Here is a 26,016-nt window from a genome sequence, read left to right on the forward strand (position 1 = left end):
GTTACATCATATGTTATCATTGTTTGGGGCTGAGTGGTATGAGATTGTGAGCCCTTGAGACTTGAGAGATTGATGACTGAGGTGTGCCTAAGAGTTGTGAGTGTTATTGTGGATCGGGTTGCACGCCACAATATGCCATATTGTCTTTGTGACTATTCTTATTATTGCGGATCGGGCTGCACGCCGCAGTAAGCCTTATTGGCTTATCTATTATTTGTGATCAGGCTGCATGCCACAACAGACCTTATAGGCTTTTGATTAGTGCTTGGGCAGGATCCGCCTCTCTAGAGTCTGACATACTAGCAGTGAGAGCATTCACGGTGATATATATATATATATATATATATATATATATACGTGCTTTTGTAAGATTTAGACTTGGACTGATTTAATTGGTAAGATTTAGATTTGGACTATTATACTTGGAAGGCATGTCTACTTTTCTGTATCTGTGAACGAGCTGATCATTACATATCTTTAGTTATATACCTTTACTGTCTTCACTATACTGTTATGATTGGGTATTGGTGTTAGACACTAACTTTCTTCCAAGCTTGTCACTACTTTCAACCCAAGGTTAGGTTTGTTACTTATTGAGTACATGGGGTCGGTTGTACTCATACTACACTTCTGCACCTTGCATGCAAATTTTGGAGCTAATGTTGCTATGTATGGCGGGAGCTGGCATTGAAGATGTACCTGCGTTCCGGTTATGTTGCCTCTTGTTCTTGGTAGCTTTAGATTCGTTAATCTGTTTATGTATATTTTGAATAGATGATGTATTTATTTGGCATCATCTTTGTAAATTCTAAGTCTTAAAAGCTCATGACTTATACTACCGATCCTTGGATTTTTATATAGAAGGCTCATTTATTTTATTTATTGATTCTTGTTATCATATTTGAATTGTGCTGTCTATCATTTGGCTTACCTAGCGGGTTGGGTTAGGTGCCATCATGACTAGCTGGATTTTTGGGTCATGACATAAAGTCAACCGATGGTCAAACTAAGGAAATTTCTAAACCTTTAATTTGCCAATTTTTAGCAATAAGTGTCAAATCAACCTAGGGACATCCAAATCCAAATTCGGTCATACACCCATGTCCTAAATCACCATTCAAACCTATTGGAACCAACAAAACATGAATCCGAGACCATTTACACAAAATTCAAACCTTGGGGCATTCTTCCAACTTAAGCTTCCAAAAAATAAAACTAGGTGATCTAAATAAATCCAAAATCTCTCTAAACCCGAACTAACCATCCCCGCAAGTCACATAATAACAAATACACATACGTGAAACATTAAATAGGGGAAGGGGCTCAAATATACAAAACGACCGGCCGGGTCATTACAACACGACAGAGAATGTAACAACCAAGAATAACTACAATTCATCCTTTCTGTTGTGGCGTGCAACCCGATATACCTATCAATACTAATACTGTTGCAGCGTGTAACCCAATTCACATAGATAATAATACTATTGCAGTGTGCAACCAGATCCACATATATAATAATACTATTGCGGCGTGCAACCCGATCTACATATAATAATAATATTGTTGCGCCATGCAATCCAATCCACATATATAATATAATATTACCAACTACAGTGATTCTCACAATGTAACATACAAAGGAAACTAAAACACAAGAATTTCCTTACGACATTCCAATATAACATAGTAGAGTGAAATAGGAAGCAAGTAAAGGCGTGAGACATGTAAAAACATCTATCTAATAACATGTAAGAGCATGTAACAAGTAAAGGAAGAAAATTAATAAAGGCATGAATAAGTGGAAGCATGTAACAATCAAACACATGTGACAAGTGAAGACATATATTTAACAAGTAAGGACATATAGCAAATAAAGCACATAACATGTAAAAACATGCAACAAATGAAGACAATGTATAATTAAAGACATACCATTAAGTAGTACGTTCCGCACGCTTGAACCTATGAAAACGCATATACACTTGTCACCTTGCATATACGTTATCCCCACACATAAATCACGTATCATATAGACCAATCAAGTCCTAATTTCCACAAATCAAGGTTAACCACGACACTTACCTCTTTTCAGAACAAAATCAACAATCCAACACGGCTTTTCCTTTGGGACAAGCCTCCAAACCACCCGAATCTAGTCAATTATTGTTCAAATAAGTCAAAACAAGCTTTAGAAACTACCCCCGTATTACATCCCATGTTTTCGTACGTAAAAGTATTGCGTAAGTCAATTGATGTAAGCTTGAAAATGATATCATATTTGAAAGTACATTAAGTAATTTAAACATGTTACCTTGGAGGTTATAAATATTTAAGATCATGAACTGCGAGTACCAAGAGGGTTGGAAGGTTTAGAAGCTAAACGAATTGAAGAAAATAAGTTTTGTCGAAAGTCAACAAGTTTGAAATATTATAACTGGTACTTTTGGGGGTAAGGCCAGGGTTCTTAACATGATAAGAAGGTGATGTTTTGGTTTATTTTAGTCGTGTGTTAAATTTTGAAGTCAAGCGAGTTGTGAAATAGAAGTCGACGAAAGTCGTCATAAGTTACATTCATAAATTGTATTGAAATTTGGGTCTAAAGTCACTGAGTTTTATTTACCAATATACTTGAAGTTATGGGGTTATCCACCTACCAAATTGAATATCTAAGAGTCTAGGTTCCAACTCATTTAACCGTTTATCACTATGATATCATAGTAGAGAGATATTCTTATTTTCGTGAGACTGCGCAAGCAACTCTTTTTGGGACCCACAAAGTCGGTTGAGAATTATCTTGCTATATAAAGTTGTGGCTTTCACCTATAAGCCTTATTTTCGACGCAAATCAGACCTAAAAAGCTCTCTAGACCTCCTAAACATATCCTTAGGGTTTGAATCAAGTACATCATCCGCAACTCAAAATCAAGAAGCGAACACATCAACGCGATCCTTACGTCATATGTAAGACTTTGCCGTCCTCCTTTCTCCTTATAACTCGAGTTTTGGAAAGAGCTTCGAGTATAAGCAAGATTGTCACATCTGTATTTTATCTATACAAGAATAATAAAAGGTTTGGATCAAATGGAACAAGGTCTGGAAGCAAGAACACAAGAGGTGTGTAGGGTTTTTGTTTCGTTTTCGGCATGATATGGTTTCGCTGTGTTTTAGCCTTTCTTCTTGATATTTTAAGAGTTGTTCAAGGGAAATATAAGAAAGTATTGTATCCTTTTATAGTATTCAATTCCATATGTTATGCATGGAAGAAACTAGTTTAGGTTGGAACTTTAAAACACAACAAAAACAAAAAGGGCGAATCGCCCATTTGGCCTATGCCATCCGGACATCCGTTTGTTCAGTTCCTTTGATGTTATTATGTATACCTAACTCCCATATGATCCAAATAGATTAATTTAAGATTATGTAATCTTAATTATCATATGTTGATGCTTATATTATTCCAAAATCATATTTAGACTTTCATGTCACAAGTTAGCCATTATGAGCTGACATTACGTTTATAATTCCGTTTAGTCGATCATTGGATACTATTGTGGATAACTGGATCTCCTTTGGTTTGATGTTATCATCTTGTCCAAGTATCCATTCCCGTATATATTTTGGTGCTTGCTATTTATTTGGGGATCATCCAGTTTTAGTTAGAACTCTACCGAAAATTTTGAAAATTCAAAAAGGTTGACAAATTTTGAGTTCCTTGGTTCTAAATTGATTCTAGAGGGATCCTAATGATTTAATTAGCCTTAGTATCTAATGTACATCCTCAGTTTCTTCGTAAAATGGGGATAGGTTCCTCCATCCAACTTATGGGCGACGAGCGTCAAATTTCGTTTGTGATTCCGTTTATGGTTTCCTTCATAACTCCTGAATCCACATGATGATGCCACGTGTTATGCCTCATACATTATTTCATTGATTATATGCTGGGGGGAGATAGCCCACAACTCCAGCCAAGCCTATTGATTATATATTTACCTTTTGGTGGATATAGCACATAACACTTGTTAGACAAGTTATATATGCGTATAAAGTTACAATTTGCATTGCATGACTATACACGAGGCTAGATCAGATGTACAGTTACATGGTTGGGAGGATATAGCCCATAACACTAGACAGGTGCTAGTTCATATAGTAGTTCAATTTCAACATAGTTTCAGCTTAAACTTTGGTTCAGTTCTAGATCAGTTGCTAGTTCAGACTCTTGTTTAGCTTTCAGCTTATATTCAGATTTCCAGCTTACAGTCATACTTTAGTATGCTTTACGTATGATTTCCACCCTACATACTTTGTACATATCATACTCATGTCCCTACCATGTGACTGGGTTTCATGCCATGCAAGTACCGATAGATCAGCACTTGAGCCATATCAGTAGGACATCTACCAGCTATTGGAGTTACTCTGCTTAATCCCAGAGTCACTTATCTTTTGGTATGTGTCCAGTCAACTTGTTTCGGTATGGCAGGACCCTCTCCTGTCTAGTACTTGTTCAGTTCAGCACTCCTAGAGGCTTGTGGATATGCACCTGTGTTAGTATGTTTTTATATGTCAACTTGTGTTAGCCTTGTCGGCTTTCCTGATTGTATAATTCTTATCAACTATTCTCATGCTTGTTCAGTTTATCATTTTATATTCATGATTAGCAGATTATCTGCCGGTTTAGTAATGATCGGCACTTAGTATCAGTTATCTGTCGCAACCCTAGGCTGGGTCATGACAAACATGGTATTAGAGTAGTTTAGTCCTCAGGTGTCTACAAGTTGTGTCTAATAGAGTCTTGTTCGGGAGAATGTTACACACCATACTTATGAACAGGAGGCTACAAGGCATTATAGGATGGTTGTCCTTCCTTCTTCTCTAGATCGTGCGATAGAGCTATGTTATAAGAATTCATCCTTCTAATGAAACGTTTTATATATAGGGATACCGCCGAAGAGACTCACAGTTGCCCAGAAGGGCAACGCCATTTCTAGCCAGGGTACTTGTAGCATACCTGTGATTTAGATGAGCACAAGGAGTACAAACATGAGGTTCAATCCAGAGCTTCACACACTCCGTCCATTCAGGGTGAGGTTATGGGTGCTCCAGCTACCGCACCTCCGGCTTCTCAGCACGACGACATAAGGGAGGCCGTCAGATTGTTGAGTAGCATTGCATCTATTCAGGCCAGATGAGATCATAGAGGTCCTCAGGGTGACGATACAGGTTCTAGGATTCGGGATTTCCTCAAATTAGAGCCTCCAACTTTCACAGGATCCAGTACAGCAGAGGATCCCCATGATTTTCTGGATTGAGTAGCCAGATCCCTTAGAGTTATGCATGCCACAGATAGAGAGTTAGTTGAATTGGTAGCATATAGATTATAGGATCTAGCAGCAGGCTGGTATACCACTTGGGAGATTACTAGGGGAGCAAATGCTGCTCCAGCTACATGGCGGGAGTTCTCAGAGGCATTCCTCCGCCATTACTTACCTATATGGACATGTAGAGCACGATTGGATCAGTTCCTAACATTGAGACAGGGAGGTATGAGTATTGCAAAATACAACCTTTGCTTTAATTCTTTAGCGAGGTTTGCTCCTATAATTGTATTAGACATGGAGGACAGGTTACACATGTATGTAGCGGGACTTCATCCTCACTTAGTAAATGAGTGTACCACTATATCTATGCATTATGGTGTGGACATTGTACGTATCTAGGCATTCGCCTTAGCACTTGAGGAAAGAAAACAAAAGCAGAAGGCTGAAAGAGATAGAAGCTCAAACAAGAGAGGCATATTTTCAGGTTCGTTTGGTGAGACATCTAGTGTTAATGGATAGCAGAGTGTCAAGCAGCCAACAACTTGTACTCCTTCATGATTTTAGGGGCATCTGATCGACCTCCACAGTCTAGAGCTAGTTAGGCATCACGGGCTTTAGGATCCCAACATCAGGGTATTTTTAGTTAGGGTGGTTTACTTTACCCTAGGTGTTTTGATTGTTGTAGATGCCATTTAGGCCGATGCCAGTTGGGTGTAGATGCATGTTATGTTTGTGGCGACTCAGGCCATTTTATGAGAGATTGCCCGTATAGGGGTGGTACTGGTGCAACTCGGCCAGTGAGATCAATTGCAGCTTCTTCAACATCAGCACGCCCGCATGTTCCTTAGACACCAGCAGGACGTGGTAGAGGCTAAGGCAGAGCTACTTCTACAAGCTGTCCACAGAATCGCACCTACACTCTGGTTGGTCGTTAGGACTCGGAGGCTTCACCATACGTGGTTACAAGTACTTTATCAGTGAATTCTCATAATGTGTATGTGTTGATAGATCCTGGTTCTACACTATCATATGTTACTCCCTTTGTTGCTACTAAGTTTGGGATAGAACCAGAAACTATTAAACCTTTTGAGGTAGCCACCCTAATTGGTGATTCAATAGTAGCTAGGCATGATTTTAGAGGTTGCATTGTTGTGATTGGCGACCATAGAACTACAACTGACTTGATTGAGTTTGAAATGGTTGACTTTGATGTTATTCTTGGTATGGATTGGTTGTCTTCTTGATATGCTAATGTTGACTGTAGAGCGAAGATGGTCTAATTCAATTTCCCAGAAGGGTCAGCTATAGAATGGAAAGGTGTTTCTGCATCGCCAAAAGCTAGATTTATTTCGTTCCTTAGGGAAGGAAGATGATCGCAAAGGGATGCTCATATCATATAGTTCATGTTCAAGACATACAGAAGGGAAGGCCGACTCTTGAATCAGTTCCAATAGTGAATGTGTTCCCTAACGTATTTATAGATGAGCTTCTAGGTCTTCCTCCAGAGTGGGAAGATGAGCTTCTAGGTCTTCCTCCAAAGTGGGAAATTGATTTTTCCATCAATATAGTTCCGAGTACGCAACCAATATCTATTCCTCCTTACAAGATGACACCAATAAAATTAAAGGAACTTAAGAAGCAGTTGAAGGATTTGTTAAATAAGGGTTTTATTAGACCTAGCACTTCTCCTTGGGGAGCACCAGTTTTATTTGTGAAAAAGAAAGATGTCTCCCTACGTATGTGCATCTATTACAGATAGCTAAATAAGGTCACGATCAAGAACAAGTATCCCCATCTCAGTATTGCTGACCTTTTTCAACCAGCTTTAGGGTGCCAAGTGCTTCTTGAAGATAGACTTGAGATCAGGATACCATCGGGTTAGAGTCATAGAGTGTAACTGTAAGGACCCGTAAAAATGTTAACCAAAAACTCGGGGTTTTGTGGTGCCAAGAGCGGTTCGGACTTTTTGGATTGAACAGTACCCTACGGACTGAGAGGAAAATATTTCGCAAAAGAATGCGTTTCTGCGGCCCATTATGCGGCCGCATAATCACTCTGCGGACTGCATAATGGTCGCAGAGTGATGCAGTACGTTGGCCAGTTTGAGGTCAGCTTTGCGGTCGATTATGCGACCGCATAACCACTATGCAGACCGCATATCGATCGCATTGGGTTTTTACGGAGGGAGTTCTGCGGTACATTATGCGACCACAGAACGAGTATGCGGACCACATACTGGTCGCATACCTGAGCCGTAAGTTCAGGCCCCTGAGGGCCATTTCTGCGGTCACTTTGCGGACCGCATAACCGTTATGCGGTCGCATATGCGATCGCAAACCTGTGTCGGGGCACCCATTTTCTTAATTTAAAACCCGACCCCCATTCCGTTAAAACACCCATTTAGTCTATTTTGAGCTCATTTTCTGATACTATAGAGTGAGAGAGGGAGCCTTAGAGTGAGAAAGTAATCCTCATCAATTATTCTTCAATTCTTTCTTGAAACTTAGAAGATTATCAAGGAAAGCAATCTAGGCCTCCATCCTAGAAGTAACAATCTATACCCTAGCCCTAAAATTTTAAAACTTATACTGAAAATGAGTAATTAATAAGATGGTCCATGGGTATGAGGGTTGTTTATATTGCATGCATGTGTGGTAAAAAGAGTGTGGAAAAGGGAACTAGAACCATGAATGTTTTCCTAATTTTGGGTTCAATTTGTCTATTTCTAAAATAGATTGAGGTTGCTAAGGGTTTCGGATAATTGTAGAGTCTAAAGAAGCGCAATTGAGGTATGTATGGCTAACTCTCTTCTTCCTAGAATCGAACATCTGGTGTCCTAATATTTGGTGTAAGTTTCGACTTGATCATACTAGAATTGTTTGCCTTAGTATGTTAGGTTGGAAGATTCATGTTCCCTAATTGTTTTAGATGTTTACCATGTCATCATGCTATTTGAGAACGTGACTATGATTTTCCAAGCTCCTTCTCTTATGTGTGAAATGTCTTATGTGATGGTACTTATCGACATGAATGATGACGTTACTTGAACGAATAAAAAGAGAAAGACTGGAATTGTAAAATGTACCAAAGTGCCTAGAACTATTTAATAAATGAGGCTGTTTGTTCCATGTAATGAAGATGGGAAAGAAATGTGAATGGATTGGATAGTTGAAAGAGGTTATGTCTCAAGTGAGATGGCTTAGCCGATCGGGCCGAGATTAGATGCCATGTTGAACACATGGTGGCATTTGTATTGGAATCATTGAATTACATTGTGGATATGGATATGTCTCACTAGAGATGGCTTAGCCGGTCGGGCCGAGACCGGACTCCGTGTAAAAACACGGTGGCATTGTGAGTTGTAGCTTGGCACTAAATATTATTAAACTAAAAAGATGGAAAGATTGAATTGGAGACTACGTGATCCTTACTTGGTGTTTTCTTTGTATTTCTATGAAGTACTTATTGATTATTATGACTGCCTTCTCTTTGTTTCACTGTTCATTCTACTAAGATTAGTGTTTGTCTTCCATACTAATTACTATTCGACAGTACTAACGTCCCTTTTGCCGGGGGCGCTACATCTTTGAATGGATATAGGTGGTTCCATCGCAGATAGTGCCGATCGCAGATAGTAGCGCTCTCTTTCTCTCCTCACAGCAGTTTTGGTGAGCCCCATTTCTCCCTGAGGTCATGTAGTCCTTCTTCTGTATAAGTTTTTATATTTTGAGGTATAGCCGGGGCCTTATTGTCGGCATTGTAATGTTAATCTTTTGTACCCTTAGAGGCTCCGTAGATGTTTATGTGGGTCATGTATGTATGTTGGGGTGGTCATTGGACCGAGTTGTATTTTGGAAATTTAACTATGGCATAATGCATAAAATGAAAACAAAAAATAAACTAGCAACGTTTATACACTTATATAACTGATCTCTCCCCTATTTTACAAATGGTGACGCATTCACTTTTTAGATCATGAATGAGTTGGGTATAAAAGGTTTACTAGGCTTGCTCGACCGGGTTCACTCGGTTGAGCGTCGGTCGCGCTCTCCGAGGTTGGGGCGTGACAAACTTGGTATCAGAGCCTAAGGTTTAAAGTGTCCTAGGATGTCTTAGAGCCGTGTCTAGTAGAGCCCTTCTTATCGGTGTGTTGTCGACCACATCTATAATTAGGGGGCTACTTGGACATTTAAGAATGATACCCTTCATTGTTGTTCTATATCGTGCGATAGAGCGGAACGTGAGGTTGTTTTCCCCTAACTCATGCATTGTTCTAACTTTCAGTAAATGGCACCTAAGAAGAGAGCGAGAATTGGCCAAGAAGCCAATGCCACACTAGGAGTGGCTGTTGATCCCCTACTTGATAATGCGGGTGAGGATAATCCCCCTACTATCACACTGCCTGATTCATCTACTCCGGAACAGACTACCCCAGTTCTTACACCCGCGGAGGGTGCCACAATTCCTCCTGCCGATATACCTGTTCCACCTACAGCCCCAGCTCCTAGTCCCGGTATTTCTGATGGGGATCTTAGGGGAGCTATTCAGATGCTGACTCAGTTAGTAGCTTCTCAGGCCTAGAGGTCAAATGTTGCACCCACCTTATTTAGCTCGCAAGAGGATTCTTCTAGTTCCAGGGTAAACAGGTTCCTTTAGTTAGACCCTCCAGTGTTCATAGGTACTGATCCCGGGGCAGACCCTTAGGATTTCATTGATGAGATGCATAAGACTCTCCAAGTTATGTGTGCTACTGAAGTAGAGGGAGTAGAGTTGGCCTCTTATCATCTGAAAGAGGTGGCATATTCCTGGTTTGAAATGTGGAAAGATTACCGGGAGGAGGGGAGCCCTCCGGCGAGATGGAGTGAGTTCGCGGATGCCTTCATAGACCATTTCTTGCCTGCCGAGACTAAGTCAGATCGTGCTGTGGAGTTTGAGACCCTTAAACAGGGTAGTAGGAATGTGTGAGAGTATCACATGGAGTTTGTGCGCCTGTCGAAGTATGCTGTTCATATGATGCCGACTATGGAGGCAATAGTGCATCGATTTGTGCAGGGCCTTAGCCCTTTGGTTATTAATGAGGCTGCCACAGCTGCTCTAAATTCTGACATGAACTATGGAAGGATGGTGGCATTTGCCCAAGCTACGGAGGCTCGAAAGTTAAAGCTCAGGATGGAACGGGAAAGTAGTAGTAGGGCCCGATCAGCGGGCAACCTTGGGGATTCATTCGGAGGTGGGAGATCAGCTTTTCGGGGAGGATCATCAGGGCCATCCCAGTCTTATGCTCAGTCTTCAGCTAAGTGCCCTCCATTAGGGCACTGTCAGCAGCAGGGGAGTTGTTTTAGGCCCGGTCAGGGCAGCAGGAGGTCCCACCATTAATGCCGATCAGGAGGGAGATTCCAGCAGCAGTAGAGGGCTCTATGCCCTAAGTATGGGAGGATACATTTGGGAGTCTGCTACCTAGACATTCGAGTATGTTACGGATGCGGAATGAGAGGCCATATTCAGAGGGAGTGTCATGCATTCCGTCAGGGTGCAGGCAGGGGCACAACTCAGTCATCCAGTCCTACAGCTACCACATCTTCAGCACACCCTCCAGCTCGAGGCTCTTCAGCACCCACAGGGCGTGGTGCAGCTAGGGGTGGTGCACAAAGTTTGGAAGGACCCAGCCAATTCTATGCTATGAGTGGTCGACAGAGTGCGGAGGCTTCCCCAGATGTCGTCACAAGTATATTGACCGTTCAATATCATGATGTGTATGCCCTTATTGATCCCGGATCTTCTTTGTCCTATATTACTCCTTATGTTGCTACGAGCTTCGAGGTAGAACCGCAACAGTTTCATGAGCCGTTCTCTGTATCTACCCCAATTGGCGAGTTTATTATGGCTGTGCGGGTTTATAGAGATTGTGTTGTCACGGTACATGGTCGGGATACCATGGCCGATCTTATTGAACTAGGGATGATCGATTTTGATGTAATAATGGGAATGGATTGGCTTTATTCATGTTTTGCCAAACTCGATTGCCGAGCCAGAATCATGAGTCTTGAGCTTGCTAACGGACTAGCTGTTGAGTGGGAGTGGAATAATATTATGCCAATGGTAGGTTTATTTCTAACCTTAAGGCCACAAAGATGATCAGGAAGGGGTATATTTACCATTTGGTCCGAGTTACGGACACCACTGCTGGGGTGCCTACCCTTGAATCTGTACCAATTGTGAATTAATTCCCTGATGTATTTCCAGATGAGCTCCCTAGAATTCCTCTAGATAGAGAGATTGATTTTGGGATTGATGTGATGCTGGGTGTGCAACCTATATCCATTCCACCTTATATAATGGCACTGGCAGAATTAAAAGAGCTAAAGGAACAACTAAGGGATTTGCTAGAGAAAGGTTTCATCCGACCGAGTATGTCACCTTGGGGCACACCGGTTCTCTTTGTCAGGAAGAAAGATGGATCGCTGCGGATGTGTATTGATTACCGGCAACTCAACAAAGTCACAATCAAAAACAAATACCCATTGCCTAGAATAGATGATTTGTTTGATCAATTACAAGGTGCTAAGTTCTTCTCCAAAATTGATTTGCGGTCCGGGTACCATCAATTGAAGGTAAGGGAGCAGGATATTCCGAAAACAGCTTTCAGAACTCCGTATAGGCACTTTGAATTTTTGGTAATGTCTTTCGGGCTAACAAATGCCCCGGCAGCTTTCATGGATCTTATGAATCGAGTCTTCAAGTCGTTCCTCAACTCCTTTGTGATAGTATTCATTGACGACATCCTTGTGTATTCACGAAGTCGATAGGATCACACCGATCACCTCAAGGAAGTTCTGCAAACTCTTTACTAATACCAATTGTATGCAAAGTTCCCAAAATATGAATTTTGGCTTGAATCTGTTACATTCCTGGGTCATGTCGTCTCCGGAGAAGGAATTAAGGTTGATCCTCAAAAGATTGCAGCAGTGAAAGATTGGCCTAGACCTACTACTCCAGTAGAAATTCGCAGTTTCTTGGGTTTGGCCGGGTATTATAGGAGTTCGTGGAGGGGTTCTCCACTCTTACCTCTCCATTGACTAAATTAACGCAGAAGGCAGTTAAGTTCCAGTGGTCCGACCACCGACACTCCGGAACAATATGCTCAGTTGTATATCAAGGAAATAGTCAGGCTTCATGGCACTCCAGTTTCCATTATTTCCGATCGAGGGGCCCAATTCACAGCTAATTTCTAGAAGAAGTTTCAGCAAGGTTTGGGTACGTAGGTAAATCTTACCACGACTTTCCATCCACAGACTGACGGGCAATCAGAGCGGACTATTCAGATGCTTAAGGACATGTTGCATGCGTGTGTGCTTGACTTCAAGGGTAGCGGGATGATCATTTGCCGCTCATAGAATTTTCTTATAACAACAGCTTCCATGCCAGTATTCAGATGGCGCCGTTTGAGGCCTTGTATGGTAGAAGATGTAGATCGCCGATTGGGTGGTTCGAGGTTGGAGAAGCTGAACTAATAGGACCAGACCTTGTGCATCAGGCTACAGAAAAGGTTAAGATCATAAAAGAGCGGTTGAAAACTGCTCAGAGTCGTCAAAAATCCTACTCGGATGTTCATCGCAGAGACTTAGAGTTCAAAGAAGATGATTGGGTGTTCTTGAAGGTATCTCCCATGAAGGGGATCATGCGGTTTGGAAAGAAAGGGAAATTAAGTCCAAGGTATGTCAAGCCGTATAGAATCATTCAAAGGATAGGTCAGGTGGCGTACAAGCTTGAACTACCACCTGAGATGTCATTAGTACACCCGGTATTCCATGTGTCCATATTGAAGAACATAGTTAGTGATCCGTCCGCTATCGTGCCGGTTGAGACCATCGAGATTAGTGAAGAACTGTCATATGAAGAGATTCCAATTGCTTTTTTGATAGACATGTCCGAAAGTTGAGGAACAAAGAAATTGCATCCGTAAAAGTATTATGGCGAAACCATCAAGTCGAAGAAGCTACTTGGGAAGCCGAGAATGAAATGAAAGAAAAGTACCCTCATTTATTTGAATAGCCATGTAATAGTTTTATGAAGTTGTTTCCCCTAAAGTTTGTATCGCTTGTTCGGCTAATATAAAGACACTCCTTTCTAGTTATATGTCCCCCATGAGGCTTCGGTTGGTGTTATTTTGCATTATGTTGTGTCATTTAATTCTATATATGTTGCTAAGGTGTGTTTCGGGGGCTCTCTGGCAGGTGGATAGGCCTAAATACAAAGAAAACTCTGGCAAAATTTTCAGAAAGTTAGAAAGTAAGGCAAATTTGGGGCTGATGGTATGTGGCATGACTGGAACTGTGTTAAGTGAACCTTGATCCTCATTCGAGGATGAATGATCTTAAGTGGGGGAGGATGTAAGGACCCGTAAAAATTTTAACCAAAAACTCGGGGTTTCATGGTGCCAAGTTAGATTCTTGCATTATAATAGTAGAAATTCTTCTACTATAAGCTCGCGAGCTGGGGTTCGGACTTTTTGGATTGAGCAGTACCCTACGGATTGAGAGGAAAATATTTCATAGAAGAACGCATTTCTGCGGCCCATTATGCGGCCGCATAATCACTCTGCGGACCGCATAATGGCCGCAGAGTGAAGCAGTACGTTCGCCAGTTTGAGGTCAACTTTGCGGTCGATTATGCGACCGCATAACCACTATGCGGACCGCATGTCGATCGCATAATCCCTCTTGGGTTTTTGCGGAGGGAGTTCTGCGGTGCATTATGCGACCGCAGAACGAGTATGCGGACCGCATACTGGTCGCATACCTGGGCCGAAAGTTCAGGCCCCTGAGGGCCATTTCTGCGGTCACTTTGCGGACCGCATAACCGTTATGCGGTCGCATATGCGACCGCAGACCTGTGTCGGGGCACCCATTTTCTTAATTTAAAACCCGACCCCCATTCCGTTAAAACACCCCCTTTAGTATATTTTGAGCTCATTTTCTAATACTATAGAGTGAGAGAGGGAGCCTTAGAGTGAGAAAGTAACCCTCATCAATTATTCTTCAATTCTTGCTTGAAACTTTGAAGATTATCAAGGAAAGCAATCTAGGCCTCCATCCTAGAGGTAAGAATCTATACCCTAGCCCTAAATGTTTGAAACTTATACTGAAAATGAGTAATTAATAAGATGGTCCATGGGTATGAGGGTTGTTTATCTTGCATGCATGTGTGGTAAAAAGAGTGGAAAATGGAACTAGAACCATGAATATTTTCCTAATTTTGGGTTCAATTTGTATATTGCTAAAATAGATTGAGGTTGCTAAGGGTTCCAGATAATTGTAGAGTCTAAAGAAGCGCAATTGAGGTATGTATGGCTAACTCTCATCTTCCTAGAATCGAACTCCTGGTGTCCGAATATTTGGTGTAAGTTCCGACTTGATCATACTAGAATTGTTTGCCTTAGTGTGTTGGGTTGGAAGATTCATGTTCCCTAATTGTTTTAGATGTTTACCATGTCATCATGCTATTTGAGAACGTGACTATGATTTTCCAAGCTCCTTCTCTTATGTGTGAAATGTCTTATGTGATGGTACTTATCGACATGAATGATGACGTTACTTGAACGAATAAAAAGAGAAAGACTTGAATTGTAAAATGTACCAAAGTGCCTAGAACTATTTAATAAATGAGGCTGTTTGTTCCGTGTAATGAATGATGGGAAAGAGATGCGAATTGAGTGAATACTTGAAAGAGGTTATGTCTCAAGTGAGATGGCTTAGCCGATCGGGCCGAGATCGGACGCCATGCTGTACACATGGTGGAATTTGTGTTAGAATTATTGATTTACATTGTGGATATGGATATGTCTCACTTGGGATGGCTTAGCCGGTCGGGCCGAGGCCGAAATCCGTGTCAAAACACGGTGGCATTGTGAGTTGTGGCTTTGGCACTAAATATCATTAACCTAAAAAGATGGAAAGATTGAATTGGAAATTATGTGATCCTTACTTGGTGTTTCTTTGTATTTCTGTGAAGTACTTATTGATTATTATGACTGCCTTCTCTTTGTTTCACTGTTCATTCTACTAAGATTGGTGTTTGCCTTACATACTAGTACTATTTGACAGTACTAACGCCTCTTTTGCCGGGGGCGCTACATCTTTGAATGGATGTAGGTGGTTCCATCGCAGATAGCGCTGATTACAGGTAGTGGTGCTCTCCCTCTCACTCATCACAGCAGTCTTGGTGAGCCCCATTTCTTCCTGGGGTCATGTAGTCCTTCTTCTGTATAAGTTTTTATATTTTGAGGTATAGCCGGGGCCTTATTGCCGGCATTGTCATGTTGCTCTTTTGTACCCTTAGAGGCTCCGTAGACGTTTATGTGGGTCATGTATGTATGTTGGGGTGGTCGTTGGACCGAGTTGTAGTTTGGAAATTTAACTATGGCATAATGCATAAAATGAAAAAAATGAACTAGAAACATTTATATACTTATATAACTGATCTCTCCCTTATTTTACAAATGGTGACGCATTCCCTTTTTGGATCATGAATGAGTCAGGTAGAAAAGGTTTACTAGGCTTGCTCGACCGGGTTCACTCGGTTGAGCGTCGGTCGCGCTCCCCGAGGTTGGGGCGTGACAGTAACATACCTAAGATACCCTATGGTTTCCAAGTACCAAGAGGTCCAATTAAGAGAGTAAAGAAGAGTTAGAGGCGACGTGATGTCTCGCTTGAGGTTCTAGAATAACATAAGGAAATCTATGGTGCTAGCAAGTTAAAGGAAGGTTGCGAGTAGTATAAATGGATACATGTAGGTCGCAAGCTAAAGTATGGTATAGCGACAAGGTTTTAGGTAGATAGAAGTAAGGATAAGAAAAAAATGAGTGAGAAGTTGACAGGAATAGGTAAGGCCTCCGGATTAAGCCCATGAAAACAACAGAGCTGATGGTTTCCATAAGTTATAGAAAGCTTAGTATAGCCTGAATGAACTCGGAGGAGTTTAAGACCAGGAGCATTTGGACGAGATGGAATGCTGCCCTGGTTGTAGAATAAGAGTGTAATTGTGATAAATGATAAGAGGATGACGTATAGGCCTTCGATTGAGTAATGATTCAAAGAGAAGGAATTTCATGAATTGCACGGGAGTAGAATACCCCCATAAGATGAATCACATTGAGATGGTATGAAATACAATTATTGAAGTATAGTATCGTCCCTAGGTGGATCAGGCAAATAACTTCAGATGTTCTCTAATGAGACGTGAGCCTTAGTGATAATGTATTACGTAAGATGTTTCAAGTTATCAATGGTAGATTATAGATCAACATTAAGGTAAATCAACAATAGATGGATAAAAGTTCTAATGTATGAGGTTAGGCTGTCATTCTTAAGATGAACAGAATGATGAAGCAATAAAGGACTTAGATTTATACATATAGGATAAGTAGTGAGAGGGTAACCTGGAGTTGGGTAGAAGATCTCGATAATAATAAACCGAAGTAAGTGTTATGGTATAGTATGACCTACCTAGATGCAGTAAAGCCATAAGAATAGATAATCAAGGATATGAAACAAAATATAGCAATAGTCGTAAATTCGACAAAGTACCAAGCGAAGAACTTTCGTACACCTATAGATGCCCAGAGGGACATCTTGTCATAGTTCTGTATATGTTCACACAACGAGGCCTAGAGATTGGCTAAAAGCTAGAAGAAAAAGGAGAGAAGAGTAACATAGGTGCGCGTACAAGGACTGATTTGTACAAGCTGCATGACAGAAGGTATCAACAGTCACGATATTGGAAGAATTCCTACCATAGGTCGTGGTGCGAGAAAGAGGCCTAAAGGGGGGAATGCCCTGGACTTTGGATTTATTCGCAGAGTAGTTTCCTAGATGGAAAGGATAGTATTAAAGTATTTGTAAGAGCTGTAGGTTATGAGACCGATAAGCGCATTAGTCAACATTCAAGGACGAATGTTCTAAAGGAGGGAATGATGTTACGCCCCATGTTTTCGTACTTAAAAGTACGTCGTAAGTCAATTAGTGTAAGCTCAAAAATATGATCATCTTTGAAAGTACATACAGTAAGTTAATTTTGTTATGTTAGAGGTTACAAATATTTAAGATTATGAACTGTGAGTACCAAGAGGGTTGGAAGGTTTAGAAGCTAAACGAATCAAAGAAAATAAGTTTCGTCGAAAGTCGACAAGTTAGAATGTTATAACCCGTACTTTTAGGGTGAGATTAGGGTGATTAACATGATAAGAAGATGATTTTATGAGGTATTTTAGTAGTACTATAGTTGTATGTTATGTTTTAAAGTCAAGCGAGTTGTGAAACAAAAGTCGATGGTCGTCACACGTTACATTCATAAATTGTACTAAAACTTGGGTCTAATGTCACTGAATTTATCACCAATAAACTTTGAGTTAGGGGGTTATACAACCATCAAATGGAATATATACAAGTCTAGTTTCCAATGTATCAAACCGTTTATCGATACGATATTGGAGTAGAGATATATACACATTTTCACGAGACTGCGCAAACAACTCCCTTTGGGACCCACAAGGTCGGTTGAGAATTATCTTGCTATATAAAGTTGTGGACTTCATATCCAAGACTTATTTTCAACCCAAATCAGACCTAAAAATCTATATAGAACTCCTAAACATATCCTTAGGGTTTTCAAGAAAGTCCATCATCCACAATTCAAAATCAAGAAGCGAACACATCAACGCGATCCGTACGACAGATGTAGGACTTTTCCGTCCTCCTTTCTCCTTATAACTAGAGTTTTGGAAAGAGATTCTTGGCTAAGAAAGATTTTAACCTCTGTATTTTAGCTATACGATCATAAGTAAGGGTGTGGATAAAAGGGAACAAGGTTTGGAAGCAAGAACACAAGAGGTATCTAGGGTTTTCGTTTTGTTTTTGGCATGATTAGGTTTAGCTATGTTCTAGCTTTTCTTCTTGATATTTTAAGAGTTGTTCAAGGGAAATTTAAGAATGTATTGTATCCTTTTATAGTATTCAATTCCATATGTGAAGTATGGAATAAACTAATTTAGGTTGGAACTTCAAAACACATCAAAAACAAAAAGTGTGAATCGTCCATTTGGCCTATGCCATCCGGACTTCCGTTTGTTCCATTCCTTTGATGTTTTATGTATACCTAACTCCCATATGATACCAATAGATTCATTTAAGATTATATAAGCTTAATGCGAGTGCCAAGTGCCGAGGGATCGTGAGGCATGAGTGATTGTGAGGTTGGAGTTATTGGGAGGACTGAGTGATGTTAGCCCGAGGGGCAGTATATGATTTCATCATCCATGCTCATAGTTGCTTTGAGTCCTTGTTTGAGAGTTGTTGAAAGATATTTCTAATTGATTTACTTGAACTTGATTTAAACAAGCTGATTTGACTTAAACTCTGGTTACAAAGCATGCCGCTCCTTACTAAATATTTGTGATATGAATGGTACTTGCATTTAGATCGTCACTACTTCTCAACCTTTATTTATTTCTGTTACTTACTGAGTTGGTGTACTCATATTACTCCTTGCACCTTGTGTGCAGATCCAGGCATTTTTTGTCACGGTAGCAGTTGCTTATATTCCTGAAGCTGATCATTGGAGTTAGCAAGGTAGCTGCCTGGCGATCGCAGCCCTGTTTTCTCCTTCTTTATCTCCCCTTTAGTTGTATTTTGGATTTTTCCCAGACTATGTTAGTCTTATTGTTGTCGGGCCAGTTTTTAGTAGTTGCTCATTACTCAGTGACACCCCGATGTTTGGGGCTTTTCATTCTGCATTTCTATTTTTGAGTTCAACCCTTGTTTCCTTTATGGAATTCTGCTATACAAGATGCCTTTTGGCATATCTTAGAATGAATTGTTGTAGTATTGTGGGAGTCAGCTGGCCTAGTACCATCGATAGGTGCCATCACGACAAGTTTGAGTCTAGGTTCATGACAAGGTGGTATTAGAGCTCTAGTTTACATAGGTCTTACGAGTCATGAGCATGTTTAGTAGAGTCTTGCAGATCGGTACAGAGACGTCTGTACTTATCTTCGAGAGGCTGCCAAACCCTTAGGAAAATTTCACTTTCTTGTATTCTATCGTGCGAAATTTATTCAGCTTGAAACATAACTCTTTGAATTCCTTCCACGCATTTCATATGCGCATACGAGCGCTCGGTATTAGCTGTGCATCGCCGACTAGTGATTCTATGAATGAGGTTCGAATCTGTGTTTTGTTGATGGGCCAATATGGAGGACTTGAGGCTGGGGTTAGACCGCAGCTTAGGTCGGTAGTTTCGGTTGTGAGAACTTATACGTATGGACCCCTATATCCGGTAATATCCCCACGAGTAAGATTTGTGGCTCGATGAGTGATTGAATGGCTATATGGTAAGTATGATGTTACTTCAGGATGTGTTCAGATGGGTTGAATGTGACAAATAAAGTTTGCTTATAACTCAAGAGTTTGCTATTGGGTTCTCAATTTCTATCTTGATTTGACGTATAGTCTCGAGTTGTGAGTATATTGAAGGATCTTTCACGTTGTTAAATTCTGGGACAAATTAAATTCTCATGTCTTGTCAATGAGGTTGGACTCAAGAAGAGTAAGTGATTGTGTAGTAATTGTGGTTGCGGATGGGCATTTCTAATGTTGATGGCTCGAGAAAGATGATCTTCGAAGAGGCTTAGAGTCGGTAACATTTTATTGGTTCAGGTGAGGCATAGATGTATTTTGATTTGATGCAACAGTTGGGCAGCAAAGTATGAGGGAAGACATGACGGGAAGTGTTTCGCGGTGGTTAAAGTACTAGCAGGTCAAGTAGGAGAAGTAGAGGTTGAGAAGTTGCTTAAAGGAGATGGTTTAACCGAAGTAAGAGTGGCAGATTAGCATACGGATTCTGCGGTAGGGTAGTCGCGCGCCTTGAGAAAGTGTAGAACGGGTTGGAATCATGATAGAATGTGATTTGGCCAACGAACTTTATTTGGAGTGATGGTTACTGTATGAAGAAAGATTGAATATGGCAGAAAGGAGTTTGTTTGAAATGAAGAGGGATGTGAAGATCTGATTATCGTTTCAGGCGCAATATGACTTTAGTTCGGAAGGTATTGTTGAACTTTCAGTTGATGTCAATAGGGAAAGTGCAGACTTATACAAATGGTGGGCGAGCATGAACTCATGAGAATTTACTAATTACATGGTCGTTGCACCCAGTGCAACATCTTTGGAATATGTCAGTAAGGAATTCCACAGGTTAGTTATCTCTTGTGAGTAATTAGCGATGGTGTGATGTTGATGAAGCTTCTGCGAGGAATATTACTTGATACCTGGTAAGAGGTCAAGTGTGTGACTGTGGCTGGTGATTTTGAATGTTCATGAAAAGCTTAACAAAAGACTTCGAGAAGTCTGACGGGATAACGGTGCGAGATCATGGTAATTGAGAAGGAGAAATCCTTGCGGGTTCTAAGTTTATATAATTGCAGCTTAAAGCTAAGTGGGGGAGCCTGCTATTGATAATTTGATTTCATGGTTATGTGTTAAATTTTAGTTTTGTTCTAAGGCATACTTGTGGTTTAGTTATGACTTACAGAGGAGGAGATCGAGGATGACTCGGGTAAGTAAATTCCTGGATACGGGTTACATTGCACTTATGAAAACATGAAAATTATGGAATGATTAAGTTGTTATTTTGAAGGATGTAGTGCACACAAAGTATGAATTTGATTGGTCGTGATAAGGCAGGGTTACTTATTTAAGTGTTGATTGTGCTAAAGGAGCACATGTCATTCGGCCTGTTTGGGGCGGAGTAAATGCAAAGTGGATGACTCTCGAGAGGGTTCTAATGGATTCAAAATATATATGTGGAAATTGAATTTTTTTCGAATTTGTATATTACTAGAATCAGTTACTTACATTGGATGGTATTAGGACGTGTGGTAATTCTGTTAACTATGGATTATATATTTCAGTATAAGAAAGGAAAGAGGAACAATTTTAAATTCGCATAAGGTATTTTCAGAGTGATTGTTACGGTTGGGGTATTTATGGAGGTGCTTAAGAAAAATACAGTGGCTTATGGGTCTTAGGGCGATGTGGTTTTATGTTAGGATGTCTTGTAGTGAGCTTTTGGTAAGGATAGAAGTTTTCTGATAAGGAGAAATGTCAACTTAAGTGTAATTCAGAAGAAACTCGGAGAAAATAGGACAAATGGGTAACATGATGGATCAGTATGGTAATGGTATGCTCGATTCTTTTGGTTTTTACGATGAGGTGGGGCTTTACGGGTGTTTTGTGGCAATACTCTCAGATTTGGCAACCTGTGTGGCTTGGTGGAGTTAGAAGAATTTAGTTTTGATAGCTTGGTTATGTGCAAATGAATTTCAAAGTGTTCATGATGTGTTCTACCATGGTTTCAATCGGATATTTTCTACCGGTGTATGGAACGTGTCGTGTATTGCAATTTCCTCCTAGAAAGAAGCAAGAGAGAGGTTTCTAACTAATAAGGTATGTAATTTGCTAGTGACTTAGAATTTATAATGAGATTCTAGTGCCTTTCACATGATAGACGTGGTGTGTTGCACGGGATTAAGATTTATATGTACAAGGTGGCAGTTCATTTTTGAAAAGGAAGACCACGAATTTTGGACAGAATGGTCAATTTCAGATAATTAGATGAAGGTTATAACTGCTCGATAGTCCCTGAGAAGGGTGCGCAATTCAAAAGGCACATTATGTTTTGACTTACGAGTGTTCATTGGTATTGCAGTACTCACCTGGTTGAAAGACTGCTGATATTCAAATTATTGCTATGTGGCACAGAAGAATTTTGAAAGTATTCCTTATGGGAAGATCGTGAATGGAAGATATGCTAGTCATTCTAGTGCTGGAGTTGGGATCAGATATGGTGATTTGTGTGTTCTATGGATCTGGAGACTGGGAGTCCTCAGGAGCAAATTGTTTCATGGTTGTGGACCGTGAAGTCATGGCCGAAGCTAGCCAGATGATAGTATGTGTTATGATTCAGTAATTGTTGACTTTCAGAGGATTATTTATCTATTTGTGGGTAACCAGAGTTGATTTGGGGTCCATTGGTAGGCCCAATTAGGATGTGTATTCTACACCGTCTCTGACTGGTTGGCTCCTTACTGCTATTGTTGAGTGATGTGCCATTCGGTTGATGTTGAACTTATTTGTGGTCTGAAATGATCTGTGAGTTACTCTTCTATGCTACGAGAAGTTGTGTTTCATTGGTTATATGCACACATGGTGCAGATCTATTGGGGGCCTTATGGCAGAATTTGAGCGAGATGAGTATTTGGGTATTGCATGATCAATTGCGTATTGGTTATGTTCTTTCAGGTTTTGTGTGGCATTTTTGCCATTTGCCTCTCCGTCGTTATTGATTTTGTGTAGGGTGGCTCGAGGTAGATAATATGGACCAGCATTTTGATGGGGGCACGCATTGCAGCGGAGTTATGTTAAGGTATGAACCTTGCGTTAGAATCGTGTGATGGTTCTTCGATGTGTGATGGATTTTCAGCATTTCTTTGTGGCGGTACTTGTTAATTTGGCGGGGCAGTTCTCTCATTTGAGTCATTTTCCATGACTGAATACATTGGAATTGTTGTGTATTGGCGCACAGATGGCACGGTTTGTGGCTCTGAGTTATATTGGTGTGGCATGTCTATGGGATAGTTGTGTTTAATAATATAAGGTCATTGGACCCAGAATGGGTACTGTCAGGATTGATTACAGTATATTTGGTAAGATGACATTGAAAGTCGGCTAAGAAAGGGATTATGGTTCTGGGTGGAGCGAGAGAGCTCCATGACGTGCTAATCTGATAAGAGATTACGAGATTCTACGTGTTTCTTTTATTATCGACAGTGTACGAAGTTTTGGGGTGATGTTTGGTTTGATATGGTGTTTAATACTAGTACTTGATTGGTTTTGGAGTAGTTACTGTGATCAGGAATGGTACCACGAGCACGCGAGTTGTGTAAAATATTAGTTGATTATATCCGTGGTTATAGTTATGGCTCGATGCAGCTCGTTTAGTCTTATACAGTGTGTGGATATGAGATTCGGGTCTTGAAAATAATTCTGGATGTTAGAAATTTGGCTCCAAGGTTTTTGGACTAAGGTTAAATTAATGATTTTCAGTTATGTTGTGTGGTCAGGCCTATATAGAATAGGGTGATATGAGATCAACCCCGGGTACGTGCATGGTAAGATGGAATAGTGATTTGATGGCCTGAAAACAACTCCTGGCATGTTCGAGGACGAACGTATGTTTAAGTTGGGGGGGGGGATGTAATGATCTGGCCGGTCGTTTCGAGAGTTATAGCCCCGTTTCCCCCATTTGTGCTTCTTTTTGAGTCCTTCAGCTATATTGTGTTATACCGGGTTAGTTGGTTCGGGTCCGGAGTGGTTTCAGAGTGAATTGAGACACTTAGTCTCTAAAGTAGAAGCTTAAGTTGGAAAATTTAATCAGACGTTGACTTATGTGTAAACGACATCGGATTTGAATTTTGATGGTTCCGTTAGCCCCGTTAGGTGATTTTGAACTCGGGAGCGCGTTCGAAATGAGATTTGGAGGCCCGTGGTAGAATTAGGCTTGAATTGGCGAAAGTTAGAATTTTGGCGATTTTGGTCGGTAGTGGAAATTTTGATATCGGAGTCGGAATGAAATTCCGGAAGTTGGAATAGGTTCGTGGTGTTGTTTTTGACTTGTGTGTAAAATTTGAGGTCATTTGGACGTAGTTTAGCGGGTTTCAGCATCGTTGGTGGAATTCAGAAGTTTGGAAGTCCTTAGGCTTGAATCCGAGTGTAATTGGTTTTTTGATGTTGTTGTGAGTGATTTGATGATTTGTCTAAGTTTGTTTGATGTTGTGGGATATGTTGGTATGTTTGGTTGAGGTCCCGAGGGCCTCGGGGTGATTCCGGGTGATTAACGGAACAGGTTTGGAAATTGGAGGAATTGCTGAAGTTGAACTCAGCTGTCATAATCGCACCTGCGAATTTCTCATCGCAAGTGCGAGCCCGCAGAAGCAAGCGGGTGATCGCAAATGCAAGATTGGAGGAGCTGGGCAGAAGGTGCAAGTGCGATGAAGTTCCCGCACCTGCGATGGTCGCAGAAGTGGATTATGGGGTGCGGGTGTGTTGTTGAACTGCAGGTGCGAGACCTGCGGCGCAAATGCAAAGAGGAGGAATTTGGCTGGCGTCGCAGTAGCGGAGGGAGATGCGTAGGTGCGCTTTCACAGGTGTGAGATTTGTCCGCAGATGCGGAACCTACGATCTTAAGTGAGTTCCGCTCCTGCAATGGAAATTTCGCAAGTGCGGCATCGCCGAAGGGGAAAAAGGGGCCCCAGGTGCGGTTTCACTGGGCAGAATGTATAAAGGACTTCGTGATTTTTGCTCATTTCCACCATTTTTAACTCGGACTTTGGATCTTTTGGGGTGATGTTTGAATGGGATTCAAGGGTTTTCACATAGGTAAGTTTCTTGAGCTCTAATACTCCTTGCTATGGTGCTTTCCCGTTGATTTCTTATCTAATTAGTGGGGTTTTGAAGTGAAAATTGGGGGTTAGGGCTTGGGATTTTGGAGAGTGTAATTTGAGGATTTGAGGGACCAAATGATGTCGGATTTTGATGAATTTCATATGGTTTCACTCGTGAGTGAATGGGCTTTCGGGTTTTGTGACTTTTGTCAGATTTTGAGACGTGGGCTCTCGAGTCGGATTTGAGTCGATTTCGGGTTTTGAGTCTAATTTAGTAGTCTTCTTGCGGAATTGATTCCTTTAGCATATATTAGTAGTATTGTACTGCTTGTGGCTAGATTCGGGATGCCCGGAGGCCGATTCGAGAGGCAAGGGCGAGTATAAAACTAGTCCCGAGGGTATAAAACCCCGAATTTTTGTGTCATATGACTATTTGGAGGTGACGCACATGCTAGGTGACGGGCGTGTGGGCGTGCACCATTGGTGATTTGTGACTTTGTTCGTCCCATAGCAACTGTAAAGCTGAACAACGTATTGTAGCTATATGCTCTTTATGTGCTTTAGAAAGATTTACTGTAAATCATCCTGGATACCATGTCTAGGCCTTATGCCAGTAATGTTTGGACCCTTAGAGGTCGTTTCTTGCTGTCCTCTCACTGCTTTAGTTGATATCCCGTACTCAGTCATGTTCATGTATTCTTACATCATAGCTCAGTCTCTGTTATTCTATTTGTTGCATCATGTTAATGTTGTTTGGGCTGATTTCTTTGATTTCTTAGAGCCAGAGAGACTGGAGAGGTTTATGATTGAGTGAGGCCGAGGGCCTATTTGTGAGGTATTGTACCTTGGCATGTGAGTTGTCTGTGCGGATTCTGATATGATATTATAGCACGTGAGTTGTCCATGTAGCACGTGAGTTGTTTGTGCAGATTTTGATATGATATTATAGCACGTGAGTTGTCCGTGCAGCACGTGAGTTGTCCGTGCAGTTTATAGGGCTTGGGCTGTAGGATCCCCTTCGGAGTCTGAACACCCCCAGTGAGCGCAGGTAACTACTGAGTGCGAGTGCTGAGTGCTGAGCGATCATGAGGCATGAGTGATGGTGAGGCATGAGTGATGGTGAGGCATAAGTGATTGTGAGGTTGGAGTGATTGGGAGGATTGAGTGATGTTAGCCCAAGGGGCAGTATATGATTTC

General features: G+C 41.1%; 1 protein-coding gene across 1 annotated transcript; it reads left to right on the forward strand.

The window, feature by feature from the left end:
• The first annotated feature begins 10,811 nt into the window (after nt 1-10,811).
• Nucleotides 10,812-11,591, forward strand: LOC138907746 (uncharacterized). The gene is made up of 2 exons (XM_070198354.1): nt 10,812-11,423; nt 11,568-11,591. Exons 1-2 carry the CDS (start codon nt 10,812-10,814, stop codon nt 11,589-11,591), a joined length of 636 nt encoding a protein of 211 aa, XP_070054455.1.
• Nucleotides 11,592-26,016: the final 14,425 nt, after the last annotated feature.

This window comes from Nicotiana tomentosiformis, chromosome 3 (genome assembly GCF_000390325.3).
Source record: "Nicotiana tomentosiformis chromosome 3, ASM39032v3, whole genome shotgun sequence".
NCBI classification, from domain to species: Eukaryota; Viridiplantae; Streptophyta; class Magnoliopsida; order Solanales; family Solanaceae; genus Nicotiana; species Nicotiana tomentosiformis.

Bases quoted from the DNA above. Each gene is read 5' to 3' on its own strand.
- LOC138907746 (XM_070198354.1), top strand. From the start codon at position 10,812: ATGAGAGGCCATATTCAGAGGGAGTGTCATGCATTCCGTCAGGGTGCA. The intron at 11,424-11,567 runs GTAGGTTTATTT...ATGTATTTCCAG, and splicing joins GGAATAATATTATGCCAATG to ATGAGCTCCCTAGAATTCCT.